This window comes from Myotis myotis, unplaced genomic scaffold, assembly GCF_014108235.1.
Source record: "Myotis myotis isolate mMyoMyo1 unplaced genomic scaffold, mMyoMyo1.p scaffold_m19_p_5, whole genome shotgun sequence".
NCBI classification, from domain to species: Eukaryota; Metazoa; Chordata; class Mammalia; order Chiroptera; family Vespertilionidae; genus Myotis; species Myotis myotis.
Window position 1 is genome coordinate 100,995,332 of NW_023416357.1, and position 12,651 is coordinate 101,007,982.

The following is a 12,651-nucleotide window of genomic DNA, read 5'->3' on the forward strand; positions in this document are numbered from 1 at the left end:
TGTCCTACTCCTGCTTTCCTACTCAAGCTTCTTCCCAACTGTCACCCCTTAGCCCAGGAAGAGCAACCACTTCCTTTATACACCAATATGGGTGTAGGATTTGCCACATATCCCATGTTTTTTTTAGTTTGGTTTTTTTTTTTTGAGGCACAACTCACAGAAGGTTCCACAGGGGTAGTTACCAACCATTCCTTGAAATCTGTACTCACATGAGGAATGAAAGGCAACCCCTACTCTCTCCCTACCTCATTGATCAATAGAAACACATTTTGTGCACATGGGGCAGTGGTGTATAAGGGAACAAAGAACAAGGAAAGAGGAATGAGGCCAGAGGGAGAAGACTGCCTTGTCCACTTAAACTGACCTCCTAGGATATGTGCCCTGATAAGGAATGAGTCTTTTTTTAATATCTTATATAGTCCTTTTCGTTGTTTTTTGTTTTGTTTTTTAAATATATTCTTATTGATTTCAGAGAGGAAGGAAGAGGGAGAGATAGAAACATCAATAATGAGAATCATTGATCGGCTGCCTCCTGTAAGCCCCCCACTGGGGGTCAAGCCCACAACGTGGGTACGTGCCCTTGACCGGAATCGAACCTGGGACCTTTCAGTTCGCAGGTCGATGCTCTATCCACTGAGCCAAACTGGCTAGGGCCATTGTTGTTTTACTTAATATTTTGACTTTTACCTATAGTCTTTTAAGTTCCTAGTGTTCCCATCAGTGTTATATCAGCTTGGTGGAGCATCCATAGGAACTAGATCTTTCCTGAGGGCCAAAGGCCAAGTGAAATGGAAAACAAAAAGTTTCAAAGCTCTAATATAAGAGCCACCTCTATTAAAAACAGGCCAGGTAATACTGCAGAAACACACAGCACACATCTCAGTGATTAAACACAAATGTTTATTTCTTGTTCCCACAAAGCCCACTATAGGCCTGGGGGACTCACAGAACAGCTAACCCACTATGTAAGGGACTCAGCATTCTAGACTGGTTTGATCTCATGACACCTCTCTCTATATGTGCTTCCACGATTGAGGCAAGAAAGGAGAGCACCAGAGAGTCTTGTACCAACAAATAAATGCTTCAGCCCAGAAGTGAGGCTTCTGCTAGCAACCCACTGAACAAAATGACCTGATGACCTTGTCTAACTACAAGGAGTAAAGCATAACCTTTCTCTTTTTTTACTGTTCACTAGAATACAAGCTCCATGTGGGTATCCATTTTTTTCTTTTTTTAAATATATTTTATTGATTTTTTTATAGAGAGGAAGGGAGACGGATAGAGAGTTAGAAACATTGATGAGAGAGAAACATCGATCAGCTACCCCCTGCAAACCCCTACTCGGGATGTGCCCGCAACCAAGGTACATGCCTTTGACCGGAATCAAACCTGTGACCCTTCAGGCCGCAGGCTGATGCTCTATCCACTGAACCAAACCGGTTAGGGCCATTTTTTTTCTTGTTCACTATTATATCCTTGGTCTAGAACAGTGCCTAGGTGCATAATAGGCCATCATTAAATTAAGTAAATGAATGAATGTACTACCAATAAGAAATTCACATGTATCTTTGGAGAAGAGATGAGTCCCAGGGATCTAAAGCTGAGGGTGTTGGGTAAGAGCTACTCACTAAAGCTTCAGAGCTGGCCATGCTTAAGAAATAATTTTTGGTGGCCTGCCAGTGTAGCTAGTGGATAAGTGTGGACCTATGAACCAGGAGGTCATGGTTTGATTCCTGGTTAGGCCTGGGTTGTAGCCTCACTCCCCAGTAGAGGACATGTAAGGAGGCAGCCAATTGATGATTTTCATCATTGATGTTTCCAACTCTCTCTCCCTCTCCCTTCCTCTCTCTGAAATCAATTTTAAAAAGTATTTTTTTAAAAAAAATGATCATTAAAAAAAAAATACTTGGTGTAGTTCAACTTCTGGAAGAAAATAATTCCCACTGAAGAAGCCAGACCAAAGCTCAGGTGATATATACAAAAAAACCACTGAAGCCACAAACCAAATCAATTCAGCATAACCACCACAACCAGTGCTCAACTCCTGAAAGAAGCTGCAAGAGCCACAAATGCATCTACTCCTTAAATATAGTCAGTTCACCCAATATATCTGGGAAGCAGGAGAAAGGGAAAGAAATGCACACTGATTAAGCATCTACTATTGGCCAGGCTGGTAGGTGATTTTCTTTCATCAATCCCTGTAATCCCCAGATCAACCCTGAGGTGAGTGTTTTTCTATACATAGAGAAAATGGAGACTGGCTGGTGCCTGAGGGGAGGGGGATGGGATGACAGGATAAAGGTGATAGGATTAGCTAAAGAACATATATACATACCCCATGGATGCGGACAACAGTTTGGTGAAGGCCGAGGGATGGGGGAGGCAGGGGTGGGTAGAGGTGGGCAAATGGTGGGGAAGAGGGGGACACCTGCAATTATGTCAACATTAAAAAATTTTTTAAAAAGAAGAGAGAAAATGGAGACTTAAGAATGTTTCAATAACCAATCAAGAAACAAAAATGTTTCATAAGCTGAAAACAGATATAATACAATGTTATCTAGGCTGACTCCACAGGGATAACATACAAAGTCCTGACAATCCTGCCTTCAGGTCTGACTAAAGCAGCCAAGTGACAGCCAACAGACCCACTAGCTTTGGGGTCTTGAACAAGTCCCTGTATCTCTTTGTGCCATAACTTCCTCATTTATAAACTAACTAGAGGCCCAGTGCATGAAATTCATGCACTGGGGGGGGGGGGCGGGGGGAGGTCCCTCAGCCTGGCCTGCACCCTCTCACAGTCTGGGACACCTGGGGGATGTCTGCTTGTGGGCTTAGGAATCGGGCCAAAGCCGCAGTTAGACATCCCTCTCACAGTCTGGGGCCCCTCACTCCTTACTGCCCGCCTGCAGTGGAGGCAGGAGAAGCTTCTGCCACCGCCACTGTGCTTGCCAGCCATTAGCCTGGCTTCTGGCTGAGCGGCGCTCCCCTGTGGGAGCGCACTGACCACCAGGGAGCAGCTCCTGCATTGAGCATCTGCCCCCTGGTGGTCAATGCGTGTCACAGCGGCCGGTCATTCTGCTGTTCAGTTGATTTGCATATTAGGGTTTTATTATATAGGATAGATTTGGAAGAGATAATTTAACCCCTTTCCTGATACAACCTGAAAGCTCTAACAAGAACACATCTGTATTAAAGGTAAAAATAGATAAAGCATGAGTTATAATATCTACTGCCTATAGGTTTTCAGCAGTCTATTAAGCATCAACCAAGACTACTATTAAATGCTGAAGAAAACAGATACAGGTAGACCCTGCCTAATAGTTTACAGTGTAAGACAATCAATATGGATGTGGATTAGCTCACTTTTGCCAACCACTCTGCATCAGTTCCCAAAACTATCCTTTTGGAAACCTGGTACGCTGCTGAATGGATTCCTGGGTCACCATGTACAGTAAAACACAGGATCCTGCCTACAGCACATGTTCCAGTTCCCAGACACACAAATCTCTCCTGATTCTTAATAACAAAAGCCAAATGAAAAAGAAAACAAAATCCTGAGAAGTGAATCCAGGGCTCCCATTTCTTTTAGGTCTCGGGAAAGTACTAATTTTTATGGCTATGTTATCCTATTGACATTATGAGGAAAGGAAACAATCTAGTTTCTTTTATTGCAAAAAAAATTTCTTTACATCTAATATATTATTCCATGGCTAAAAATTCCAACCCATCCTATATAATAAAGATGTGATATGCAAATTAACCCTCACATCCTCACAAAGATGGCTGCCTATGACCAGGCCAGCAGGGGGGATTGTGAGGGACGATCAAACGACTGAACAAGCAAGCTGCGTGGGGCAACCAGGACAGCGGGGGGGGGGGGGGGGGGGGTCAGTTGGGGGCGACCAGGCCGGCAAGGGGTGCAGTAAGAGGTGATCAGGCCATTGGGGGGGGGGGGCAGTTAGGCATGACCAGGTCAGCAGGTGGGGGTGCAGTTAGGGGCAATTAGGCTGGCAGGGGGGCAGTTAGGGGCAACTAGTCCGGCAGAGGGGGGCAGTTGGGGGTGACCAGGCCGGCTGGGGGGGCAGTAAGGGGTGACCAGGCCAGCGGGAGTGGGGGGCAGTTAGGAGCAACCATACCGGCAGGGAGGGGGCAGTTGGAGGCAACCTGGCCAGCAGTGGGGGGCAGTTAGGGGTGACCAGGCCGGCAGGAGGGCAGTTAGGGGCAATCAGGCCAGCACACAGAGACAGTGAGGGGCGATCAGGTTGGCAGGCAGGTGAGCGACTAGGAGCCAGCAGTCCAGGATTGTGAGAGGGATGTCTGACTGCTGGATTGGGCCTAAACCGGCAGTTGGACATCCCCCAAGGGGTCCCAGATTGGAGAGGGTGCAGGCTGAGCTGAGGGTACCACCCACCTCCCCCCGCCGTGCATGAATTTCGTGCACCAGGCCTCTAGTTTATATATAATCTCATTAGAAATGTTTTCCTTTTTTCAAATACCACCAATAAGATGCATAAGATAGTGCATTATTAGTTATCTGGCAGATTCCCTAGTGGTGAAGTAAGTATAATTTCATCGAAGTAAAATTTGAGCTAATACAATTCAAGAGCTAAAGTTCCTAAAAAGTTCAAGAAAAAACTCACACAAAGTCCAATGATGAGAGAGGAAGAAAATCCAATTAGGTTCTTAGGAAACTTTACATTAGAATTCATTTCTATCCCATGAGACTAATGAAATTTTTAAGCTTGCTACCTTGAAGACAATGGTATACAATTAAACAAGCCTATTATTGCTTTTTGTTTTGGAAGACCATGCTACAAATGTTTCTATCACATGCGTTTAAGAGTGGCTGGGTAGATCAATGAAAAACCAACACTATTTACCTCTATGACCACAGAAGACTGATTGATTTTATGGCTTCATCTGCTGTCTGAAACTGAATTTGATATTTTCAGATATTTAGGTATAATCCTAAAACAGTTTTTTCCATTTTTAGAATGTTCCTAGAACACCAATCTTGCTATGGAATTCCCTATAGTTTATAAGTAAACACAGTAAGTAGAACAACTTTAATTCATCCCATGCAGAGTTGAACTTGATTCCTTTCTGTGTAATATTCCACTGATGAAAAAATCATGCTTCATAATTTTCTATTTTTTCATAAACTTTAGTGTCAAGTTCCTCTTGGTGAATTTGTTCAGACTGAGGACACTGGACGATTTTCCCTTCACTGGTGGAGTTTCTGGTGCCTAAGAAGGCTTGACCGCCTGCTGAAGTTTCTTCTGCATATGTTACAGGAATAAGGCTGCTCACCTGTGTGGGTTCTCCGATGTTTAATAAGGTGGGAGTTCTGACTGAATTTTTTCCCACATTCATGACATGTAAAGGGCTTCTCTCCAGTGTGAATTCTTTGGTGTGTGTGTAGATTTGTATTTTGACTGAAGCTTTTCCCACACCATGAGCATTTATATGGTTTTATCCCTTGGTGTGTTGTTAAGTGCTTATTAAGGTCTGAACTCCATCTAAACCTCTTATCACACTGTGGGCATTTATACGGTTTCTCTTCAGTGTGAACTCTTTGGTGCTTAATAAGGTCAGAGCTAACTCTGAAGTTTTTCCCACATTCCTGGCATTTAAAAGGCTTCTCTCCTGCACGTTCTTTCTTGTGACGATCCATAAGTTTCAGCAGCTCTTGTTTCCAGGTTGAAAGTTTCTTTCTTTTCTTCACTGAAAAGTCTTGGTGCCATTTCCCCACCCTATGTATATCACCATGATTTTCTTTGACTGTTGTTTTCTGGGGAACTTTCACTCTGGCCTTTTTTGATATTATGTCTCCAGGAGCTTGTATTTCTAAGTCAGAAGGACATATAGGCTGATGATTTTCAGTATCATTTTTGAGCTTTAACCCTGTTGGAATTAATATGACAATCAGCCAACTGAGTGGCAGAGCCAAGAAAACCACAGGAATGGAGAGGAAAAAACATCAAAGATCACTGATTTGTAGTATAAGATAAGTAGAATCTTAAAATGTTAATTCCTTGCAAAGATTCCTATTAAGGCACATTTCTCCTCTTCCCATAGTGTATTTACCTATAGGCAGCTCTCCAGGACTGTCCATGATCTCTGTGGATCCTTGAACCCATGGCTCTTTCCCTTGTTCTAGACAGGAGATGACTTTAGGTTTGGGGAGCACAAATATGGCTGTGAAATGAAAAAACTGAGGTCAAGGATTGCTAACTTAATAATGGTTCACTAATTCAAGATATTTCAGTAAGCGTAAAGAACACTTACAATTTGTTATCCCCAAATGGTTAAATGGTTAGACCTTCATATCAGCTATTAGTTTTATACTACACTGCATTTGTAGGTTGACATGCGAAGTGGAGATTAGCTTGGTCGATAGAAAGGACATAGTCATGGGAATTTTGTGCATGTTCGTTCCCCTCTTCTGCCACCAATAACTGCACACTTGACCAAGGTGGACTAAAACTCCAGAGATTTTAGAGTCTTATTAACTCTTTAAGAGTCACCTGAATAAGACCTGGCCTAGCAGAGCCAATGTGAAGGTCAGTGGATTAGGAATCATATGCACAAGTGATTTCTGCCATAATTATAGTAGTCTTTTATTTTGCTCTTGAGCACCAGAAACTGAACTAGGAAATATTTCTATCACTCCTGCAGCTCACTGGTTCATATCCAGTTGGACAAAACAGATCAGCATCATTTAGTGGACTTTTTCTACGTATAAATTTCCAAGGATAGAAAGTATTCATCATTCAATATTTCAACAAATATGTATTAACTGGCTATGGCATGCCAAACACTTTCTATGAAATAGGAATATAGTAGTGAATAAGCCAAAATCCCCTGATCTCATAGAACTTATCTTCTAGTGGGAAACTGAGGCAATCAAACATCAAAAAGCGGACAAAAGGAAATATCAAGAAGTAATAAAGGTTTCTGTGTGTTTTTTTTAATCCACACCCGAGGATATTTTCCCATCGCTTTTAGATAGAAGGGAAAAAAGAGAGTGACAGGGAGAGAAACACTGATGTGAGAGAGATACATTGACTCCCACAGGAGCCCTGACTGGGCCAGGAACAACCCATGACCTTTTAGTGCATGAGCCGACGCTCTATCTAACCCAGCCGTGGGCAAACTATGGCCCGCGGCCCGGATCCGGCCTGTTTGAAATGAATAAAACTAAAAAAAAAAAGACCGTACCCTTTTATGTAATGATGTTTACTTTGAATTTATATTAGTTCACACAAACACTCCATCCATGATTTTGTTCCGGCCCTCTGGTCCAGTTTAAGAACCCATTGTGGCCCTCGAGTCAAAAAGTTTGCCCACCCCTAATCTAACCACTTAGAAACACCAGCCAGGGCAGGAAATGATATATATTTTTTTAAAAACTGAAGCAGGGTAAGAGAGCATTTAAGATTCTTTTACCCTAGCCGGTTTGGCTCAGTGGATAGAATGTTGGCTTGTGAACCAAAGGGTCCCGGGTTCAATCCCGGTCAAGGGTATAGACCTTGGTTCCCATCTCCTCGGGCCCTGGCCCTATTCGGAGGCAACCAATCGATGTATTTCTCTTACATCGATGTTTCTCTCAGTCTTTTCCTCTCTCTTCCACTCTCCCTAAAAATCAATGGAAAAATATACTCAGGCGAGGATTAACAAAAAAAGAAAAAAGAAAAAAAAAAGGATCCTGTTTCTGTGAAGCTTTTTGAGATATGGCTATGTGGAAGACTTCTTTGAGAAAGTGATATTTGAACAGAACAAAAGGTGCAAGTTTTGTCATACAGCAGAAAAGTATGTCAAGTAGAGGAAAAGGGAAAGTAGAAATGAGCATGGTTATTTCAAAAAACAGCAAGAAGCCCTGGCCAGGTAGCTCAGTTTGGTTAGAAAGTCATCCCAATACGCCAAGGTTGCAGGTTTGATCCCCAGTCAGGGAATATACAAGAATCAACCAATGAATGCATAAATAAGTGGAACAACAAACTGGTCTCTCCCTTTCTCCCCTCCTTTCTTTCTAAAATCAATACATTAAAAAACTAAACAAAACAAAACAGCTTCCAAGAAAACCAGTGTGGCTAAACAGAACTGAACAAGGGGCACAAGCTATAGAAGATGAAGGCAGAAAGGAGAAGAGACACCAGATTTTGAAGGGTCTGAGAACTTTGATAAGGAAAAGTTTTAATTTTATTCTGAATGTGGTGAGAAGTCATCATAAGATTTTGAAACAGGAAAATATCATAATCTGATTAGGTTTTAAAGACTCTGGCTGCTGGATAGAAAACGGACTATTGGAGGGCAAGAGAGTTGGTACCATCAGCCAATTAAAAAGCTACTAAGATGGGCCTGGTTTGAGATGATACTGATTTAGACCAGGATGCTAATAAGGCAAGAGGATGAGACATAGTTGGACTCAGGTTATACTGTGAAGATGGACCAAGAGAATAGTGATGTATTAGTAGTGGTGTATGACGACAAGATAATGGGAAAGAATGACTATGTGTCTTGCTCTGAGCTACTGAGTTGATCTTTACTGAGATGAAAAAGATATGAGAAGAGCAGGTTTAAGGGAAAGAGACCCAGAATTCTATGTAGGATAAGGAATGTGTACTTGGAAAAAGTTCCCAGGTGATCTGGATATACACTTTTCGTCTGCAAACATCAAGTTGAGAATCAAATAAGTACTGGAACAGACTGTCCCTCAGGGGAGTATTCACAGTAAGATGAGAACATGACAGATTACTCAGCTTCTATACAAAGGGAAGGGAAGAATATTTACCTAGAGAGATGACAGTCTCATAATTTTCCTGCATTACATCATTGTATAGGGCCTTCTCACCCGGATCCAGTAATTCCCATTCTTCTTGGGAAAAAAACACGGCCACCTCTTCAAATGTTAATAAGCTCTAAAGAAGAGAATGGGCTTCAGCTCAGTACCTGCCACTCCAGAAGTAGTTCTAATATCTGGCCCATGAAATTAATAGTAAGCGAGGCACTGAAGGAATTAATTTTTTTAAGTGAGAAGGCAGAAAGGAAGGAGGCAAGGGATCAGCAGTCTGGGAGGTGTCTAGTTCCCTAGGGAGAACATCTGGGCTAACATGCCTCTTAGCACCTGCTGGGCAGTGTGGGTCATGGGCAGCAGGGAAAGGCAGCCCTGAAGAGCTCAAAAGCATAGCTCACCTGGGATTCAGGCAAGATGAGCTCAGGTGCCACTGTCCAGTCTTTGGTGTTTGTCTGCTCAGGAAAGTATAGGATCTGGTGAGTAGGCACAGCTGTGGATGGAAAAGAGCCATAGGAAATTTCTCTTGCTTCTATGAACATCCTGGGCACATTTCTAAAATATACAAGATCTGATTCTTTCAGTAGAAATGGGACTCGTTTACAAGTGTTATGTGGTACCTAGAAGTGGCTATCAGCCCTACAACCAGTTTCCAAACTGACTGTCTTCAGTTTTCATGACTGAAGTCAATAAAAGGAAGTCTCACTTTTTCCCTACATTACCTAAATTATTCTGAGTTGGACAAAAATTAGAGGTGTCTGAAAAAGTAGGAGAGAGTCCAGTGTGTCAGGTAAAGGAAGTAGGAAGGTAAAAATGAGCATAGCAAGTTAAGGAAACAGCAAGAAGACTAGTGTGGCTAAAGTGGACGGAGTCAGGATACAAGTGGCAGGTAGGTGAGTAGGAGCTAGATCTTGGAGGGGCCTACATACCTTATAAGGAGTTTAGATATTATTCTGAATGTGAAAAGTTATCGTAAGGTTTTGAAGCAGAGAACTGTCATATCTCATCAGTTTTTTGTTTTTTTAATATATTTTATTGATTTTTTACAGAGAGGAAGGGAGAGAGGGAGAGAGATAGAGAGTTAGAAACATCGATGAGAGAGAAACATCGATCAGCTGCCTCCTGCACATCTCCTACTGGGGATGTGCCCGCAACCCAGGTACATGCCCTTAACCGGAATCGAACCTGGGACCTTTCAGTCCGCAGGCTGACGCTCTATCCACTGAGCCAAACCGGTTTCGGCTCATCAGTTTTTTTAAAGACTCTGACTGCTTTGTGGAAAACAGACTATGGGAAGGTAAGAGTGGTGTCAGGGCACCAGTTACAAAGCTGGTTAGAGAAGCCACTGGCTTAGACCAGAATGCTAACAGGGCAAGAGAATGAGACATGGTTGGACTCAGGCTATGATGCAAAGGTGGAGCCAAGAGGACTAGTGATGCATGAGTAGTGGATTATGAATGGCAAGTTCATATTAAAGCAAGCATGTCAAACTCGCGGCCAATAGGCTGCATGCCTCATTTATGGCACGTGGCCCACCAGCCGCGAGTTTGACATGTTTGGACTAAAGGATGACCCAAGTATTCTGGCCTGAAATATTGGGTAAATAGTGGTGGCATTTATGGAAATGGAAAGATAAAAGAGCAGATTTGTAAGCAAGAGTGAAAAGTAGGGAGAGTAGAGAATTTTAGGATAAGGAATGAGCATATGCGCTTTGTAAAAGCTTGAGATGATCTGGATACACTTTTCCCTGCCCACACCATCAAGTTGAGAAACAACTAGCTACTGGAACCAGGGTGCATTCCCAGTAAGCTAAGAACATTAGATTACTCAACTTCTACACAAAGGGCAGAAAGAATCTTTACCTAGAGAGATGACAGTCTCATAGTTTTCCTGCATTACATCATTGTAGAGAGTCTTCTGACTGATATCCAGTAATTCCCATTCTTCCTGGGAAAAATACACGGCCACTTCTTCAAATGTCAATAAGCTCTAAAGAAGAGAATGGGCTTTAGCTCAGTACTGGCCACTCCAGAAGCAGCCCTAACATCCAGCCCACAAACTGCATGGTAGGCCAGGCACTGAAGGAATAAACAATACATGATTTTTTTTTTTTTTAAGTGAAAAGGCAGAAAGGAAGGAGGCAAGGGATCAGCAAACAGTCTGGGAGGTGTTCAATTACCCAGGGAGAATATCTAGGCTAAATGCCGCTAAGCACCTGCTGGGCAGTATGGGTCATGGGGAGCAGGGAAAGGCAGCCCTGAAGAGCTCAAAAGCACAGCTCACCTGGGACTCAGGCAAGATGAGCTCAGGTGCCACTGTCCAGTCTTTGGTGTTTGTCTGCTCAGGAAAGTCTAGGATCTGGTGAGCAGGCACAGCTATGGGTGGAAAAGAGCCATCAGAAGTTTCTCTCACTTCTATGCACATCCTGCACTCATTTCTAAAATAAAGAAAATCTTGATTCTTTCAGTAGATGGGAAACCATTTTAAGTGTGAAATGGCCTTATCATTGTAAGAACCAAGTATCTATCAATCCCCAGAATAGGCTGCCCAGTTTTCATGAGTGAAATGAATACAACAAAAACCATTAACTTCCTCTCATGACATAAATAGTTCCGAGTTAAGAAAATTTTAACAGATTTTAAAATGAAATACTCATGGACTCCAGTGTACAGTAGGAGATATATTATTTATCATTTATTTATTTTCATGGTACACAATTATAGTTCACATACTGCCACTGACAGCCCATTTGTGATCCCAATTCCTTCTGTGATTTGAGGATGGGGTGGCCCAATCCTCCCCTTTGCTAAGGAACAGTGTTCATGGTGTTATTACCAGGGTCCTCTGGTTTGGATATTTCTGAACCTTAGGCCAATCCCCACCTTCACAACAGCTGGTCTATTCTAAGGCCATCTGTGAGGGGTAAGGGTAAGGGTAATCATAATTGCAAACATGACTACATTTGCACATCCACAAAGCTGGGAACCCAGAAAGTGCTCACAATGTTCTGGCTGGACAAATTACTATGACAGCTCCCAGCAGAAAGAAATTATGATGAAGCTCCTTACCCCTCTCACACATAGGCTCAGTTTCTTTATGAGTATTCCTGCTCAGCTGTTGTAGATCCTGATATTCATTCCAAAATTCTTCATCCTGGGACCTGCCCACTGGCTGGGACTCTGCTGGCTTCAGTTTGAAGCCTGAGGTCTCTGCTGTTTCTCCCAAGAGCACTGCCTCCTTTCCCAGCACATGGACTGCAACCTAGAAATAATTCCCATCCATGTTACCAGAACTTACTTGAGGCTTGGGGCTTGTGGAAGAGGGAGGAGAAAGCAGAGTCCAGATTGTGGTAAGTATGAGACACTAAAGGAAATGACAAAAAGACTTAAGGAAATAATGGGCTAGGCTGCATGGCTCAGTGGTTGAGTGTCAGCCTATGAACCAGGAGGTCACAGTTGATTCCCTGTCAGGGCACATGCCCAGGTTGTGGGCTCGATCCCCAGTAAGGGGCATGCAGGAGGCAGCTGATCAATGATTCTCTCACATCACTAATGTTTCTCTCTCTCTCCCTCCCTCTTCCTCTCTGGTATCAATAAAAATACATATTTTAAAAAACTTAAAAAAAAAAAAAGACATAATGGGCCACCAATTTTTCACCAAGGGCTATCTAGCTGGTCTTGCTCAGTGGATAGAGCGTCGGACTGCAGACCTAAGGGTCTTGGGTTTGATTACGGTCAAGAGCACATACCTTGGTTGCAGGCTCCTCCCCGGCCCTGGTCATAGAGTGTGCAGGAGGCAACCAATAGACGTGTTTCTCTCATGTCAATATTTCTATCTTTCCCTCTCTTTTCCACTCT

At 42.9% G+C, this 12,651-nt stretch overlaps 1 protein-coding gene across 29 annotated transcripts in view; it reads right to left on the reverse strand.

Annotated features, from left to right (window-relative positions):
* Nucleotides 1-12,651, reverse strand: part of ZNF75A (zinc finger protein 75a) — a 44,157-nt gene that overhangs the window by 30,017 nt on the left and 1,489 nt on the right. For 5 of the 29 annotated variants that reach the window (XR_004967719.1, XR_004967718.1, XM_036310546.1 and 2 more), the window contains exons 2-7: nucleotides 11,863-12,055; nucleotides 11,078-11,169; nucleotides 10,657-10,783; nucleotides 9,196-9,287; nucleotides 8,795-8,921; nucleotides 6,088-6,198 (exon numbers count right to left, since the gene is read on the reverse strand). Coding sequence is in view for 17 of the 29 variants with exons in the window: in XM_036310546.1 (XP_036166439.1) it covers nucleotides 6,088-6,198; nucleotides 8,795-8,921; nucleotides 9,196-9,287; nucleotides 10,657-10,783; nucleotides 11,078-11,169; nucleotides 11,863-12,055 (742 nt within the window). In the remaining 12 variants the exon portion in view is untranslated. Of the gene's footprint in view, nucleotides 1-1,377; nucleotides 2,429-4,654; nucleotides 5,905-6,087; nucleotides 6,199-8,794; nucleotides 8,922-9,195; nucleotides 9,288-10,656; nucleotides 10,784-11,077; nucleotides 11,170-11,862; nucleotides 12,056-12,651 lie in introns of those variants that run through there. The other 24 variants (XM_036310556.1, XM_036310552.1, XM_036310553.1 and 21 more) reach the window with 18 other exon arrangements.